The sequence below is a fragment of the Phodopus roborovskii genome, unplaced genomic scaffold (assembly GCF_943737965.1).
Source record: "Phodopus roborovskii unplaced genomic scaffold, PHOROB, whole genome shotgun sequence".
Classification (NCBI taxonomy): Eukaryota; Metazoa; Chordata; class Mammalia; order Rodentia; family Cricetidae; genus Phodopus; species Phodopus roborovskii.
Genome location: NW_026126618.1, coordinates 10,687,441 through 10,704,892, shown reverse-complemented (window position 1 = coordinate 10,704,892; position 17,452 = coordinate 10,687,441). Strand labels below are relative to the sequence as shown.

Below are 17,452 nucleotides of genomic sequence, written 5' to 3'. Positions count from 1 at the left end.
CATGTTCCTGGTTACTAACACATCAAAGAAAAATCTTCTGATTATCCTGTCGTATCACTTCAAGGTCAGTGGCCAGGGGTCCCACTACCTGGCCTGTATCTGAACTAGGGGAAGCCAATGGCTGCCATCCTTCAGAGTAAGGACACAGTTTACACCTGTAAACTGGTCCCGTTGACGTTCTCCTGGTAAGGCTTCTTCTGTTTCTGTAGGTAAGCCTTGCTCTAGGCATTGAAGGAACCGAAATATTGCTGTTGGTCCTTCCAGAGAGAGGCTTAAAGCAAGTAGAATGTTTTTGGAAGATCATCTTTTCTAAGAAATGGCAGAATGTTGGATCTAGAATATTCTGTGGCAGTTTGGGAAGTGACAGTTAAGAGTTAGAAAGGTCATTTGATTGTCTGAGACCCAAGAGACAAGCTGTTGCTTAGGATTCATCTGAAGACTCAAAGAAGTTATTAAACTTGACTTTAAAAGGCTAAGAAATTTCTGATTTCAACACCACAGAGCCAGAACCATGAGATGATGTGGGTAGTCTCTCTCCACCCCAATCCCCTAGTTTCTTTTGTTTTGTATAAAATTGGGTGTGCTTGCCTATTATATATATATATCAAGAAAAGAAAGATTGTGAAATGGCAAACTTCTTCCTCACTCTCTTCCTCCATTGTGAATGCAGGAATACTTTATTCTTTGAGAGTCCCTTGATATCTAGAAACTTCCGAGAGAAAGGGTTATTTAATTTTTTTCCATAAGCTTAAGTAAAACGCTGGACAGTTGGATACATGCTGATAAAGCAGTTATAGAAATATGAATTGGAGTGATAAAAACAATTATGGAAATAAAAGTTGGCTTTTCCAATTACCTAAGATGGTAAGGTCAAAATTCTCCTGTATAGTCTTAGGCTTCAGTGAGACAGATCTACTACTATAACACAGGGTTACTTATTCCTTATATAAGCATCAGTTTTATTATTTACTATGCAATGTCATTTTGGACAGTAAGTAAAGCAAGCTTAAGTATTCAGCTCTGTAGTTGATTGACTACAACTCAAGTCCTTTGTTGGATTCCCAGGAAATCCAACAGTGCTGTTTGTTGATATTTCCATGGTTTTGGATTTGTCTAAATTACACTCCTTGGAAAGGACACCAAGAACCAAATTATACACCTTATGATGGTTAATTCAAACAGAAGTTAAAAGTTGTGTTCATTGTAGAGTTTTTCTATTGCTCTTCCTGGAAAACTAGGATTTCTGTCTGCACATTAGGAAATGTCTGGAAGTTCATTCAAAACTTCTACGGGTTTATAATCTATTTAATTTCTTAAAAAAAAAGGGGGGGACAAGTGAGTTTCAAGAGAGAGAAAAGTGCTAAATTGCTTCCCAAAGTGATTCATCACTTACAACTGGATGTTAACTTCCAAAAATGAAAAAGAAAAAAAAGAAAGAAAGAAAGAAAAATTATCGTTACAAAGTTGTGGCCAAGAAACACAACATCGGGGTAGCGGACCTTTTTTTTTTTTTTTTTTTTCCTTTCTTAAATTGGTCATCAAAAAACATAGGGGATTCATACAGGGCAGACACGCCGGCTCTGTATGTAGCCTCACAGCCGCACTACAACTCCCAGGATGCGCCGCGAGTAGGCGCTCGTTTCCGGAAGTATGTCCCCGCCCCTCGTCGGGGTGGGCCTTGGAGGCGGCGTTTGCATCACGGTGCTGCAGGCAGCGAGCGCTCTGGCCTCTGTCTGGGTTTGAGGCTTTCCTCACTCGCTGGACGTGGGCACCATGAGCCGCCTGGGCTCCGTGCAGCGGAAGATGCCGTGTGTGTTTGTGACGGAGGTGAAAGCCGAGCCCTCGGCCAAGCGGGAGCATCAGGTACCCGGCCGGCGGCGTGGGCTGCGGGGCGAGGGCTCGGCCAGCGCTGCGCTGCGGCCCCGGAGTCCTGCAGGTTCCTCCGGGAGGTCTGGGGGAAGTTCGCTTGTGTCGTGCGCCCCGAGCTCTAGCTTCTTCCACCTCCTTAGCTGTATGGGAAGGATTCCTTTATGTATGTATGTATGTATGTATGTATGTATGTATGTATGTTAGTTAAAAAGTACCCCCTCCCAGAGCAGGTGATGCACACTTGCTCAGGCAGGTTTGGAGATGCAGCAATTCAGGGCTTTCCTCCCACGACAGCGCCTGAGCAGTGAGGTAGCACGGTACTTGGAGTCAGTCTGATGAGAAGGCTTGGCTTACCTGTCCGGTCCTAGGACCCCATGACAGTGTTGACAGCCTAAAGTCAGACCTCATGTGTGATTTTTTTGCTTAATTCTAACTCTGAGTTCCCGTCCCAAGGGTTTCTAGCCATCTTGTTATGCGCTTTACACATACCGAGCCTTGCGGGAACGTAGGTGAATTAATATAGTTTGCATGCGTGTGGTTCTTCGATGTGGAGCAAAAAGTTCTTAACCCCTCAACACAGACAGAGTCAGTGTGTGCATTTGAATTCAGTTCCACTTTTTTAAACATTACCACTTTTTGTTGTTGTTGTTGTTTCTTTTGTTTGTTTGTATCTTTTCGTGACAGGGCTTCTCTGTGTAGCTTTGGAGCCTGTCCTGGAACTAGCTCTTGTCCCACGCTGGCCTCGAACTCACAGAGATCCACCTGCCTCTGCCTCCCGAGTGCTGGGATTAAAGGGTGCACCCTCAACGCTATACTGGTTTTGTTTTTTTAAATTAGCGTACACAGTAAGTTTTCCCTGTGGCATTTCCATACAAAATTTGTGTTGTTCCCTCTCGACCTCAGCAGTCAACAGTCTTCCTCCCTCAAGCCTCCAGTTTGCATCCCCCCCCCCACACACAATTACCTCTTTCATTTTTGTGCTTCATTACTCGCAGTCTTTTAGTGCCTCTGTTTTCCGCTTTGGGGGCCCCTTTTCTTGCCTTTTAGATTAAATGACCTTTAACACAAGATGCCCTGTTGTTTTTTTGTCCCTGTTGCTAGGAACTGGCACCTGAATTGATATTTGTCGAATTTTGATTCAGGGGACTCCGAGTCTTCGTGCCAGTTTTCCATCAACTTGATGTTTTCTTACCTTTTAACATCCGATCTTTTTCATCTTGCTTCCCATTGCAATACTACATAATAGGTTGTATCTGCTACCCAGACTGAGTATCCCTATATTTTCTAGTGAAGCCCTAAGATTTGTACTCAGTGTCTGTATTGTTGTCTATTTAGAATGAAAATCATGGCAAATCCAAGTACTGCAACACATTTTCCACCTTGATGGTTCATTTTGTGTTTCTCAGCTTTGAGTATTGGGAGTGGAGCATAATTTTAAAAGCACTATGTACTAGCAAAAGCAAAACAAAACAAAAAATATATCTTGCAGTAGTGTTTACAGTACAGTGTCCAAATAATTACCCAAAATCTCTTTTTAATTAGGCTCAGTCTGTTTTAAAATCTCAATATGGAGTTCTTGTTCTAGCAACGTCTTTCATCATCATATCAACACACCCCTGTGCATTAAACTTTTTCTCAGGCTTTCCACTCTGCCTGAATCACCTTCAGTGTTTTTCAGTAGCTCTTAATAGAACTTGACAGGCTTAGTCAAGCCTGTCCGGAAGTGGCACCCCACCCTATCCATCCTCATGGCCTGTTTGAATACACAAATGTTCTTGCTTCTGCACTAGTGGAATGTTTGGTCACAGGTGAAGGGAGTACATAGCAAATGGTAGTAGAGAATGTTCCCTCCCTGTGGAGGGAACACCTCACACTCAGGAACAACTCCATGGGCTTAGTAATCCTCCTCGAAATTTTATAAATTTAAAAATGCACACACACACACACACACACACACACACACACACACACACACGCGCGCGCGCGCGCGCCTCTGCTGTTAGGCTAGTATTTGCCTTAGAATGATACCTGTAAGGAGTTCGGTTTTTCCGCCTGCCGCCGCTGGTCTTGTCCTGCTGCCGCACCAGCCCCAAATAATGCACAGAGACTCTGTATTTGATACAATGCTGTTGGCCCTGTTACTTGTTTCTTATCGGCTAGCTCTGCCTTAATTATTAACCCATTTCTGATGATCTATGTATTTCTCTTACCGGGGAGCCGGCAGCATACTGCTTTCTCCAGACTCTCCATCTTGATTCCTCCCTACTCCTTCCTATTTCCTCCTTGTCTCCTAGTCCCTCCTATCTTCCTTTCCTATTGGCCAACAGTGCTTTATTATTAACCAGTATGAGAAACATATACAGAATGACATCTCCCATCATCTCCTCTTTTCTGTCTAAATAAAAAAAAGGGTTTTAACCTTAACATAGCAAAATATATTATGCAACAGTTATCAAGTAAGACTCACAGTTAACAATATTTAGTCCATTAACATTTAGCAAGATTTGAAGAAAATATTTCATCTTCTATTCCATCTTTGTGTGTCTAAAGTCTAAGTAACAAATCTTTAATCCTAACTAATGAAAACTATAACCATAACTACCTGTCTTCAACTCCTTCAAAGACCACAGAAGGATAATATATAAACTCTAGAAATGACAGAGACAACTCACTGCCTGGTCACCCGAAGTTCTTTTGTAATCTTCCATCTTCAGCCCATAGGCCATAGTGTGTCTGGCAGACTCTTCAGCAAAGAAGGAAACTTTAAACTGTCTTCTTGGCAGTTTGTCAGTCACTTTTCTCTGTGTCCTGCAGACTGTCTGGCAGACTCTTCCATGAAGCAGAACTGTGTAGCAATGTCCATCTTGAATCAGAAGTCACTTTCCTGTGGGTCCTGCATGTCCAGTTTATACATCACAAGTCAAACAGTCCAGACAAGAGCAGTATCTTGTCCACATGGCTAGTCTTGCCATATTGAAAGCAAACTCCATAACGAGTTTCTTCAATGTTCATCTTCCTTTCTGTTGCAGGTGGTATTGCCAAGAGCAATTATGTCTCACTGTCACGAAAACCCTAAACCATTTTAAATGCCATATTCTGTAGGTCTTTGAAAGGTTTGAAGAATGCCTATTTATCTCAAATACATCTCTGTGTATCTTGAAAACCTAACTAACTTAACTCTAAGTTTTGACTATCATAGGTAATTATCTATAATCTGTAGTACATTATACAATATGTTTCTGAATGAACTATATAAACACAATACCTAAACAAAAGGAGAAATATATACATCATAAAATTGACCTTAAATTGTATCAATAAATGAAAATCCATTCCAAAACAAAGTAATCATATCAATACCATAATTCCCTTTTTACCTTTAAAAATAATTGGCTGCGATCATTACCCATTTATAACCAGGTCCATTTAAATGAAACCAAACATTTATAAACAATATTTGGGAATTTGGGCGTCGTTCTTTCCAAACTACTTCCTGCTGATAGGGGGCGCTGTCATGGGAATCTTGGCTGTAGTCTGCAAGGCTGCTTTGTCCAAGCTGTTTTGAATGTTGGATCGCCAGGAACTCTGTTTCAGGGGGCCTGGCTTGATCAAACCACATTAGTCTGGAAGGAATCCACAGCTTTTCATTTTCTGTGGAAACAAAAATAGAAATCCTTTTCCCCAGTAACTTGTCCTTGAACTTAAATTTTTGAGTCAAAGCATTTTTAAAATATATAAATTGAATTAATCCAGCAGCATTTCCTTTATCAGTTGTTATTTTCTCAGGAGTCAAACAATGTAGAGACAACACAATAGCATACAGTAACCAGATTCTCTCTGAGCTTTTCATCTTTACGTGGCTTTATTATTACTCTGTTTATTTTACTTTTATTTTTTATTTCTTGACATAGGGTTTCACTGTGTAACTCTTATCTGTCCTGGAATTTACTCTGCATACCAGGTTTACTTTGCAAATCACAGAGATCTGCTTGCCTCTGTCTCCTGAGTGCTGGGATTAAAGGCGTGTGCTACAACACCCAGTTCCTCTTTGTCTATTTAAAACCATTTTATTTTTCTCTCCCAAGCCTATGTATTTTTTTTTTTAAACACACTGTAAACTTTTAGCACCTTTTCTTAATGTGAATCTGTCTCTACTGTAAATCTTTATCTTTTTCTGGCCATGAGTCTTTATCTGTTAAACAACGTGACTCGGACAGGAGAGGATCGGGTTGAATTTCCTGGTGTTCATCTGTCTAGGTTGTAAGTTATTTCTCCCTGAATAAACATCTATTCGGCCTATTTGTTTATCCTGATCCTTATTTACCGCAATAGATACCTCTTGGTACCAGTGTCATACACATATGGATGACAAATCAGTCATAGACCTGGGAGATGGCTGCTACACAGGCCTGAGGACCTGAGCTCAGATACCCAGTACCCTCATGTGTGTAATCTCAGAGTTGTAGAGGGGGATGCAAGAGAGCCCTAGAGCTTACCTGCCTGAATCTAAGCTCAGTGAGAGAGTCTGACACCCAGTTTTCTCTGGCTTTCACATGCACGTGTCCGGGCATGTGTTCACTCAGACACACACACACACACACACACACGTGTTCACATACACATACATGCATGTACCTCACACAAAAGTAGTAAATCAGTAATGAAATGAGTATAGTTTCCTAGTACCTAATTTTGCCTGACTTACCATTGCCCCTTTGTTTTGTGTTCTTTTATTCTTTTGTAAAGTGAATGTTCAGATTTAGACTATAAAGTAGTAATCTTTCGCAGGAATCAAAATTATAGCTAAGAAGGTGTAAGAATGCTTCCTTTTCTTCCTGATAGTAGCAAAATCAAATGAAACTTGAAAACAGCTCATTGTTGGTAAGGACGGAGGGCAAAGCCAGCAAACCGGTAGGGAAACAGTAGGCAAGTGGTAATTGGTCGTTTTTAAACAGTGGAACTTGGGAGGAGTAGACATAGAAACCAAAATAGACCTCAGATGTTGAGTATGAATTCTGCCGGGAAGAGAGCTGGGTGTTTCTGTCTTAGGAGAGATGGCGGGCCACTCTTGATCGCCTGGGTTAGGCTTACATAGTAGTTACTGGAAGTTTCAGCCAGGAGGCAAGGGCAGTGGGCCTTGGTCTTTGAAAGCTGGCCTACATGCTAGGAAAATGCATTTTATAAAGAAGATTCACAAGCATAGCTGAGCGGGGAGCCGCAGAGACTTTTAGAGGACATCTAAAGCAGGCATGTGGATTTCAGCTTTGCAAGAGAGCCCTTTAAAGAGTAAAGCTAGGAGCCATCCTCATCTTCTTGTTTTCTGAAAATGTGGCCCGAGACAGAGGGCATCACTAGACTCTCCCCTATGACTAAGAAGCAAGTGTGATTTGAAAAAGAAAGTTTGTAAAGATCTCATTGAAGAGCAAGGAGAATTGTGGTTGGTGAAGCCATGTGCTGAACCAGCAGGGACACTCTGGAGTGAAGTAAGCATGTGATCTGTGATCTAGTTTTACCGGTACTCTGTTCCAAACACAGGGGCTGACTTGCCTTCTTTAGACACAGAATGTCCTGACGGTGGGCCTTCCCTCACATGTCAAATCTGCTCAGACATTGCCTCCTCAGAGTACCTTCTCCATGCCATTCCGCCTTGTTTCCCTCCTTAGTACTCATTAGTGTAATACAGTTAGCATTTTATTTGTCATAGCCCTCCAAAGTGTAAGTTTCACTAAATAAAGGTGGGTGCCTCTCCGCCTTCCCAGTGTCAGGGACAGTGCCTACCGTGGTTAGTGCGTAGTCACACACTTTAGGATTGTGCAAATTGGGCCTGTGCTGAGGATGCAACACGGCACAGAGCACGGCCCCTGGTTTCATTGTGGTGGATGAGAACACGTAAATAACAGTCTGCATGGAAAATCAAATTTTCTGTGATCGCCTTACAGCGAGTGGGAGAGCTGTTGTGGTAGGACAGCTACCTTGGAAGTAGAGGCTACGTCAAAAGAGGGTCATGGGTTCAAGGCCAGCTTGGGCAGAGCGAGTGGAGACAGCTGTTTGGAACTAATGAAATTAGGCACGGTGCAGCTGAGCCTGTGCGTGAAGGCAGAGGTTATTTTTTTTGGGGGGGGGGGGTTGGGACAGCGTTTCTCTACACTTTGTAGACCAGGCTGTTTCAAACTCACAGAGATCCTCCTGCCTCTGCCTCCCAAGTGCTGGGATTACACCACCTGACTGAGGCTATGTATCTTATACCAGTTTTTTTTTTTCTCTCTTTCTTTTAAGCCATTCAAAGTTTTGGCAACTGCAACTCTAAGCGAAAAGGCATTAGATGCAGATGTATACAATGCAATTGCAACAGAAAAAGTGGATGGAACGTGTTGTTATGTTACTAACTACAAAGGTAAACTACAACTATCATGTTTACTAAAAGTATTATCTTAATTAGTGTATAAATCCTGGACACCTGTGAACTCTTAAAGACCTAACTGTAGCAGTCAAGTTAAAAAAAAAAAAAAAAAAAAAAAATCACAGTGGTTCTATTTACTTCCCTTGGGGAAAGAAAGACATGTGACTAACATTCACTGGGATTCCAGCGAAAGGCTAGAAGCAGGTCTGGCATGTTCTCATTTTCATAAGCCTTTCCACATCACTGATGAGGAAACTGAGTCTCGATCAGGTTCAGTAATTTGTCTTAAGACCATTCAGTTAATGAATGGCCGGACAGTACCAGAACCTGGGGTGGTTCAGCCCTGAAACTCATCCTCATTACAGCATCCTGGAGCTTGTGCTTTCATTACCACTGGCCAGGTCTCCCATCAGCTGCAGATGCTTATAAGAGAAGTTCGAATTGATGGTATTAAGGGGGAAAAGGTACACTGAAAAAGGGACTTTCAGTTCCAGTAACAAAAATAGGGACATGAGCTAGCAATGTCCTGAAATGCACTTTAAAATCTTTCAACGGTGAAAAGGTAAAACTTGCCATCATGATTGTACTTTAAAAAATGGTGTGTGAAGTGGCATTCAGGGCATTCACATGGTGGAGGCGTCACCACCATTCTTGTCACCTTCTAGAACTAAAACTGCTTGTTGGGAACCACCCCCCACCCGTCCACCCCCACAGAGCCCATCCCACAGGCCTCTTAGTCCATTCTGCTTTCTGACTATAGGTAAGTCATATAACTGTCTCATTGTGGCTGGTTTGCTTTTAGTTCAGTGTTTTACCATGCTGTATTACATCTGATTGCACACAATTGTTTTAAGTTGCTCAATATTGCACATAGCACATTTTGTTCATCTGTTCACTTATGGGCATTTTGGTTGTTCTGACCTTTACAGTTACCGTAGATAATGCAATTAATAGTGCTAAATTAGCCTCCAGTTCTGTGGGGGTTTTGAACCTGTACGTGGGATTACTGGATCATATGTTAATTCTGATTGAGAAAATTTGAGTACCCATTATACATATGATCACACAGAAGTTTTAGCTTCTAGATGTTCCAGGTTTTCCATATCCCCACTTGGAATATTACTTTTGTTCAATATCCATCTTAATGGGTGAGAGAGGAATCTATGTTGTATGTTTACCAGTATAAAGAACAAAAAGTCCACAATCAGAAACAGTATAATTTTAATTTAGTTAAAATTATGGATAGCAGCCAGGCTATCTCGGGAGGCAGAGCCTGGTGGATCTCTGTGAGTTCGAGTCCAGCCTGGGCTACAGAGTGAGTGCCAGGGCCAGGACAGCCAGGGCTACCATAGAGAAACCCTGTCTTGAAAAACCAAAAAAAAAAAAAAAATCACTAGGGATACCTAGTATATAATGGTATTATAATTGACAATTTTTGAGCCTCTGATTTATATATTTGAGTATGATTTACCAGACTTTATAGTAAAAACTGATAGTCATTATGTGTGATGTGCATGATGGGAGCAATTAGAGGGTTGGAGCTTTGCTGCACAAGATTGCTCACAGGACCAACGATGACAAAGGGATACATACTAACAAAATAAGGATTTCAGAAGTGAGACTCTCACAGAGCAATAGGTAGGAGACGCCAGGGGAGATCTGTACCTTGTCCTGCTTATAGTTACAGCAGGATGAATTTCCTCAGGGTAGGGACCACTGAAGTGTTCAGGTAACACCTCAGAATCAGGGACTCCAGATGGAGTCTTGGTTGCGGAACTTCCTGCTTTTGCTCGTCCTGTAGGAATCTTCCTGCCAAGTAAGCAGTGGCAACAGCAAGCTAAGCAGGAGTCTCAAAGCAATCAGAGTTGAGTCAGAAGTCACACTTTTATCAATACAGAATATTGGCACAGTGCCCCAAGACCACTCACACCCAGGGTTACAAGTGGCCCTCATCAACAGTGGATCTAATGACTAGGCCATGCCAGACAGGTCAGCTCCATTCCTTATGTGCCGGAATTAAACCCATGGTGCAGTGTGGTTCAAGGGATGTGTGAACAGTCTCCCTGGTTGTGATCCCACTTGGAGGATTTGGGAAAGGACTACTCTCTGATAAAAAGGACCATGCATTTTCTCACCCTCTTCATTTAACAGTTTACATCCTCACACACTGGGATGATAGCTCAGTGCTGAGCACTGTGAGTTCCATTTGTCTTTTAGGTGCTTTCTTACAGAGCAGACCACTGTTTATTGATTCCCCCCCCAAATGTCTTGCAAGGTGAATTTTATTTTCCCCTTTTATTATGTTTTTAGGTCAGCCATACCTTTGGGCTCGACTAGACAGAAAACCTAACAAGCAAGCCGACAAAAGATTTAAAAAATTTCTACATTCAAAAGAAAGCTCAAAAGGTGAGTGGATTTTTCTTCAGACTTTTCAGTTTTAAAGAGTTGAAATTTGTGGTTTATTGCTGTGATTTTATATATATATATATATCAATCTTGGGGAAAATAATACACACACACACACACACACAGCATGCTTGTGCACATGCACACAAAAATATGAAAAACATTTCCCCAGTCGTCCTGTAACTTCATTCTAGAACCAATCTATTCTGATTAAACAGTATTGTAATAAGAGATACATTTTCATTTGGTTTGTATGAAGAAAATAATTTTCTAAGCTATAGTATAAATATCAAAAAGTTATTATTACATTAATAACTGTTATATATATATTATACTTGTATATGTAACATATGTATATGTATATGTATATATACATGAAAACTTACAGTCTCATTCAGGAGGCAGAGGCAGGTGGATCTCAGAGTTTGAGGCCAGCCTGGTCTACAGAGTGAGTTCCAGGATAGCAAAGAATATTACACAGAGAAACCCTCTCTAGAAACACCCCCAAAAATAAAAACATTAAAAACTTATAAGCCCTCAGAGAATGTTGGCTGCTTTAGCCTGTAATGTGCATACGTGGCAGTGTACTGAGAGTTGACAGTTTTACAGTGTTGGTACCCTAAACTGGGATGTAGCAGGTGCCAGTGATAACTGAGTGCCTTTCCCATCCAACAGCAATGTTGTATTTCCTACTTCTACTTCGCATCTGTTCTCTATCTGATGTCTTAAAGTAACAGCATAAAGACGAACTGACTCTTTGTAGCATTTCTTTGGAACACGGAGGAAGATTTCAAGCCTGTCCCAGAGTGCTGGGTACCAGCAAAGGCAATAGAACAGCAGAATGGGAAGCCAGTACCTGATGAAAACGGACACATCCCTGGTAACGCATCATCATTTTGTGCTTAGTATAAGAAACAAACAAAAAAAGGTCCAATCAGTAATCTGTTTTAATCTAGCTTTTTATTTTATTTATAGTATAAAATTTCTGAATTAAGATTATTGAAAACTCTTAGCAGTTTATATCCAAGACATAGGAAGGAATGGCCTTTCAGGTTTGGTCAGAGTGGCTTGTGTGTTTCTCATTTGCAGCAAGTTTTCCTTATTGAGGGAGCTTATTCTGGCAATAAAAGTAAAAACAAATAAGGAACTGATATTGTTCAGCATGATTAGAACGACGATGTAAACTGTGGAGTGCCTGTTGCACGTATTTGTCATCTTTGAAACTGGAAAGATGCGACATGACTTGCTTTATTAAATGAAAAAAAAAAAAATGGCAGGAGGGAGGGTAGGCAGTTTAAAAAAAAATACTAAGAAACAAAAGTTTTAATGCTATCTCAGTATATTGCTAAGTTGCTCCTGAACCAAGATAATTTTTTTTTTGAAGAATATGTTTAATTCATGGTAATACCCCAACTGAATAAGCAAATGAATCTTTTATGACTGTTAAGAAAAATAGTGAGATTCTTAACTTTCCCACTGATTTTAAGTGTCTGTATGAGAGGGAATGTAAAAGATAGGAATATCTATGACAAAGTCTGTGTCTTTTAATAGAACAGTGTGACAGAAGTAACATTTATTGAAATAACAGGTTGGGTACCAGTGGAAAAGAACAGCAGGCAGTATTGTTGGCATTCCTCCGTCGTGAATTATGAGTTTGGAATTGCCCTGGTACTAAGGCACGATCCTGATGAGCCTGGACTTTTGGAAATTAGTGCCGTGCCTCTGTCGGAGCTTTTAGAGCAAACCCTGGAGCTGATAGGAACGAATATCAATGGAAATCCATACAGTAAGTGAAGATGTTTTACAAAGAGAACGTCCTGTGGTCAACTTGAGAAACATACAGAAGCAGCGACTCATGCATTTGCATCTGTTTCCTAGGAACACATCCTTTTTTGCAGCTCTGATGTTCAAGAGAAGATTTATGTATGGGTAATCATTTTGATTTATTAATGCGAAAGGCTGGCTTCATCCTATAACTTCCCTTGCCAGCTCTAACAACTGTGCATGAAAAGCAATTACTGAGATGTAGCTCTTCATAGCTTTATAAGTTTTAGGTGAGTTAGGTCATTATTACTATAGCATCAATAAACACAGGTACAAGTAAGAGTTGGCAGCATGTACTGTGTAAAGAATGTATACCACAATGAACTGAGTAAGTCAGTGGCTTTCTGGGGTACAGAATCGAAAGGAGAATCATAAGGACTCTACAGCACCAGTATTTCTAGAGAGATCAAAAGCAGATTGAAGGTGTAGGGAGGTCTATAAAGTTCAGGTCCCCAATGCCCATGTTGAAAGCTGGGCAGTAGTGGTGCATGCCAGTCCCAGAGCCAGAGAGGCATAGATAAGAGGCTATCTGGGCCTTGCAGGACAGACAGTGTAGCCTAATCACTGAGCTTCAGGTACAGTGAGACACACCCTTTTTCAAAATATAAGGTGGGAAACAATTGAACAATGTACTCAATGTTGACCTCCTGTTTCCACTATGCAGTTGCACAAACATGCACACAACATAGATGTGAACATACATACACATACAAATTGAAGTAGGTTGATTGATGGGTGTTCAGCTTATATGCATGATCAAAGCTGATGTTAGGGAAACACTGAATAATAGCAGAATATAGCTGATGATATAGCACATGCTAGCAATTTTTTTCTGTAAAAATGTTTGGTAACGAATATTTTAAAATAAATATTTTCAAGCTTAAGCTTTGTTAACCTTTCAATTGTACCTTTGAGATGGGCTATCATAGTACTTATATGAATGGATAAGGCTGCATCCCATTGAAACTCCTTACAATAGGTATCTGTCGGTCCAGTCAGAGTGTGCCAACTCCCAGTGGAGTAAGAACAGGATGTAATGCACTTTGGATTATTCTCTACAGAAAATCAAATAAACTTTTTGTTAACATTACTCCTAAATGCTTAGATACTTATACATTTGGGGAGGTACATTTTCTGAAAAGAATATGACTGAAAATGGTTAATGGCAAATTTTACCATTTAGGGATAGGAAGCAAGAAATATCCATTGCACTTTCTGATACCTCATGGAGCATTCCAAGTAAGAAATCTGCCTCCACTGAAACACAACGACTTGCTGTCCTGGTTTGAAGACTGCAGAGAGGGTAAAATTGAAGGAATCGTATGGCATTGTGGTGATGGCTGCTTAATTAAGGTAAGGACAGAAACAGCTTATGTTGGGTTTTGTTCCTAAAGATGTGATACTCACACTCTCTGTATAGACTTTATTAGTTCTGGCATGCAGGTAGTGTAATCCCCTATAGTTCTTATAGGCTAACACGGAATTGAGTTTAAGGGAAGTGTCAGACAGCACTATATACAGATGGTGGTATTGGGCTTGGCACTGGCATGATAACACATCCCCTCCCGGGCATTCATGTGGCACTCTGTTGTCTGAGGCAGTCTGTGCCTACTTTAAGTCAGCACTCCTATACTAACTTACTAGGTACAGAGCTTGTTGAGTGATAGTGCCAGGTAGCAGCTTATACTTTGTGACCTTCCCCCTGAACTTCTCTGATTTCTCACTGGTCTACGAAATTCATAATGTTCAAAACTGATTCTGTTTTTACCACTCCCAGCTCACATTATTTACTGCAATGAGAAACCTGGATTCATTGTTTTTCAGCCCTCTTCCCATGACTTCATGAAAAGTCTAATCTGTGCAATCTGTGTTTTTTACACTCAGCTAGGTGTTAATTGTAATTTAGGTCAAGAGTCTTGCTTGACTTGCTACTAGATTGTCCTCCCTAAAACATCCTTCTTTCATTTCTACTCCCATTGTGCTCATTCTTCCCGAATGGATGGCATTATTACTTCCTGTATAGGGCTGCCTTTGCATGGTATGGCCCCTTCTTAACTCTCGTCACAGCTTTTCCTTACCATCCATGAAAACGGGATTGTCTGTGTCTGTCGTGTGACTGTATAGTCCTGGGGAGATATGAAAAACTTTCACTTGGCACAGATAACATGCTGAGGACAGAGAAAGAAAGGGTTCCATCCAAGTGGGACTTAGTGAGCATGGAGGACCCAGAGGCAGCAGGGTCAGGGAAGAAGCCCTCCTCAGCTTGAGTTAAGGCTCACAAAGCAGCACCCTGGGGACTCCCTGCCCATCTTGCAGAGAGTTGGCAGCTTCTCTGGTGGAAGGAGAGCCTTCTCTCCAATTGTCAGTGCTCCTGTACCCTCGCAGAGAGTCTTGGGGGTCTTAATAGCTTCAGGACTGTCCTGAGACTTGGCGAGGTTTGCTTACTCCCTGAGTCCAGAGCCTCTCTCTAGAGGGGATGTTTTCATGTGGAGGAAACAGCCTCACAGCTGTGTAGCAGCCAACTGTGGTCCCGCCCACCCCACCATTCTATACCATTCTACACCCTTTGGTAACTCTAACACTAGAGTCTGGCTCACCTTTCCCTTTCTTTCCTGTATTCACCAACAGACTACATAGTCATCAAATTTGGAGAAGCCCTTGATTATGGGCCTGGCATTTTTCAGGTACTAACAGAGTTAACAAATTCTCTGCCTTCAGGGAAACTCATGTTTGCACACTAAAGCTAATGCCACTCTTTCCTCCTTACAGGTCCATCGCCATCATCTTGGTCTATGCTGGCCACTCCCAGATACTTACATGAATTCCAAACCAGTTGTCGTTAACATGAACCTCAGCAAATATGACTGTGCTTTTGATAATGAGTGTTTGTTTAATCAGTTCTTGAAAATAGATAAACAGAAATTTGACAGGCTTAAAGATATAGTGCTTGATGTATAAAATGGCAGTTTTCTAATATTGAAGAGTCTACTATGTTTACAGAGGTGAAAATAACTAAAGATTCTATTTAATTTTGCTAGCTATTTGGTGAAATATGTTACAACTAACTTCTAAGTATTTATGTATCTGTATCAAAATCACAGGATTTGAATATCTTAACACAAAAATAATTATAATTACACCTGAAACTTCAATTTTAAATGGTAAATTGTTATAAGCTTACCTTTATGCTTTTAGAAAATTTAAGACATGAAAATAGTAATATCTATCATAGCTCATTGTGTACTGTATAGTCATAAAGTATTCACATCTTCAAAAATATACTTTTCTACCAAGTTAAAACTAAATATGATTTTTTATTTTTAAGCAAAAATACAGTATTTTGACATGTGAATTCTGTAGTTCAGAGACTGCTTGATTTCCAGGTAGCTGAAAGTTTTTTAACTTGCAAAATAATTTTAAACTACAGTTAAATGGGTCTTTAATAAATAGGGAAATTATTAGGACTTTCTCCATCTTCCAGCTCTTCAGAAGCAGCAACAGGGCTAGATAATTCAAATCCAAATTGTTCAGAAAGTTTTTTTAACTTCTCTTCTAATAGAATATTTTTTTCACTTCTTCCTTATAATTATACTTCAGGTCTTCAATTTCTTCAAAAAATGAAGGATCAAAATTTTCCAGTTCTTTCTTCAGCTTTTTAATTTCCTCCTAAAAGTCACGTACAGGAATTTTAGAAGATTTGATTACAGACATGAAAACCCACATAACCTGAACAGTAAAATATAAAGAAAAATATTTAACTAAGGTTCCATTGTACCATATGAATAAATTATGCATGCTTACATTATAATGAGATCGAGTCTTTCTCTGAACTGCGTCAGATATGATGTTAGGTGAGCAAAAGGGACTCTGCCCTTCACTGCATTGAGGTCTTAAGAGTTGTCAGTATTTTCTTTAAGGTTGTTTTTACTTTTATAATAGTATTTGTGATCACGAAAACCCTGGGGCGTGTAAAAGTTAAGCACCCGGTGAGGGGTGTGAGTGCCAATGGTGTTTACACAACCCAGGGGTGAGCCAGGGCTCCCGTACACACTCTTGTGCTTCTTGCTTTAAGTAGAGCACAGAAGTGTTCTAAGGGAAAGATCCCTGAACATAATTTCAAAAGGCACTGAGAAAATACTGTTGCCAACATGACCCACAAATTAAGAAAATATTAAAAAAAAGAGAAAAAACTATTGAGAGGTATATTTGTTATAATTTAAAAATATTCTCTAGTCCTTTCTATTTGTCTGATTTTTTTGTTATTGCTAACTACTATTTAATAAAAAGTTGTCATGAGTCAAATTATATACCTAGTACTATTAAGTGTGAATCAAATCCATGAATTCAGCACATTCATAATCATTGTTTCCCACAGCTGTTTACACAAAGCCCTGACCATGCTGAAGTCAGATATAAGTAGGAATTACCTTCAACTGTTCCTTGTCTAGGTCTGACTTTCTGAGTTCTGCCTCCAGGTCATTTACCTTTTCCTTTAGTTGATCAGAATCTGCCAAAAATAGACATGAAAATTAGACTCACATTTTTCTATACTGTGAATGAGTTAAAGATAGAGGGTTTATTTCGGGATAAACAGGGTATTTATGAAGCCTACAGTCTGATCATCTGGCACTGGAAGGTGGGAACACTTCTCAGGGATATCTGCATGCTACCACTAGTAAGTGAGGTCGTTCCACAGCAAGCAAACAGAGGGGTAGCTGCTAGGTATTGGAAAAGTAGGTTATTCCTTTATAGGAGAGAAATTCCCATTTTTGAGAGAGAAATCCTAATACCAGCAAAATTTGTTGGGTACAAAACATACAGGTAAAGAACTAAGCGGGCCATTTATGCCTTCTACCTCAAATAGCTTTGACTATTTCCATGTGGGTCTTTTTGCACTGTGTAAACTTCCAAGGCAAGGTGTGTGGCACACATGGAATGCAGCACAAGGGTTAA

General features: G+C 40.4%; 2 protein-coding genes across 2 annotated transcripts in view; one reads left to right on the top strand and one right to left on the bottom strand.

The window, feature by feature from the left end:
* Positions 1-1,749: 1,749 nt before the first annotated feature.
* On the top strand, positions 1,750-15,462 carry CUNH12orf29 (chromosome unknown C12orf29 homolog). Its single transcript, XM_051206362.1, has 7 exons — positions 1,750-1,863; positions 8,146-8,263; positions 10,580-10,675; positions 11,439-11,555; positions 12,264-12,461; positions 13,683-13,852; positions 15,269-15,462. Exons 1-7 carry the CDS (start codon positions 1,774-1,776, stop codon positions 15,455-15,457), a joined length of 978 nt encoding a protein of 325 aa, XP_051062319.1. The 5' UTR covers positions 1,750-1,773; the 3' UTR covers positions 15,458-15,462.
* A 130-nt stretch (positions 15,463-15,592) lies between these two features.
* Cep290 (centrosomal protein 290) overlaps positions 15,593-17,452 on the bottom strand; it is a 74,221-nt gene continuing 72,361 nt past the window's right edge. The window contains 3 exon segments of the mRNA XM_051206363.1: positions 15,593-16,069; positions 16,072-16,165; positions 16,927-17,006. Of these exon segments, the coding sequence (XP_051062320.1) occupies positions 15,939-16,069; positions 16,072-16,165; positions 16,927-17,006 (305 nt within the window). The 3' untranslated portion in view covers positions 15,593-15,938.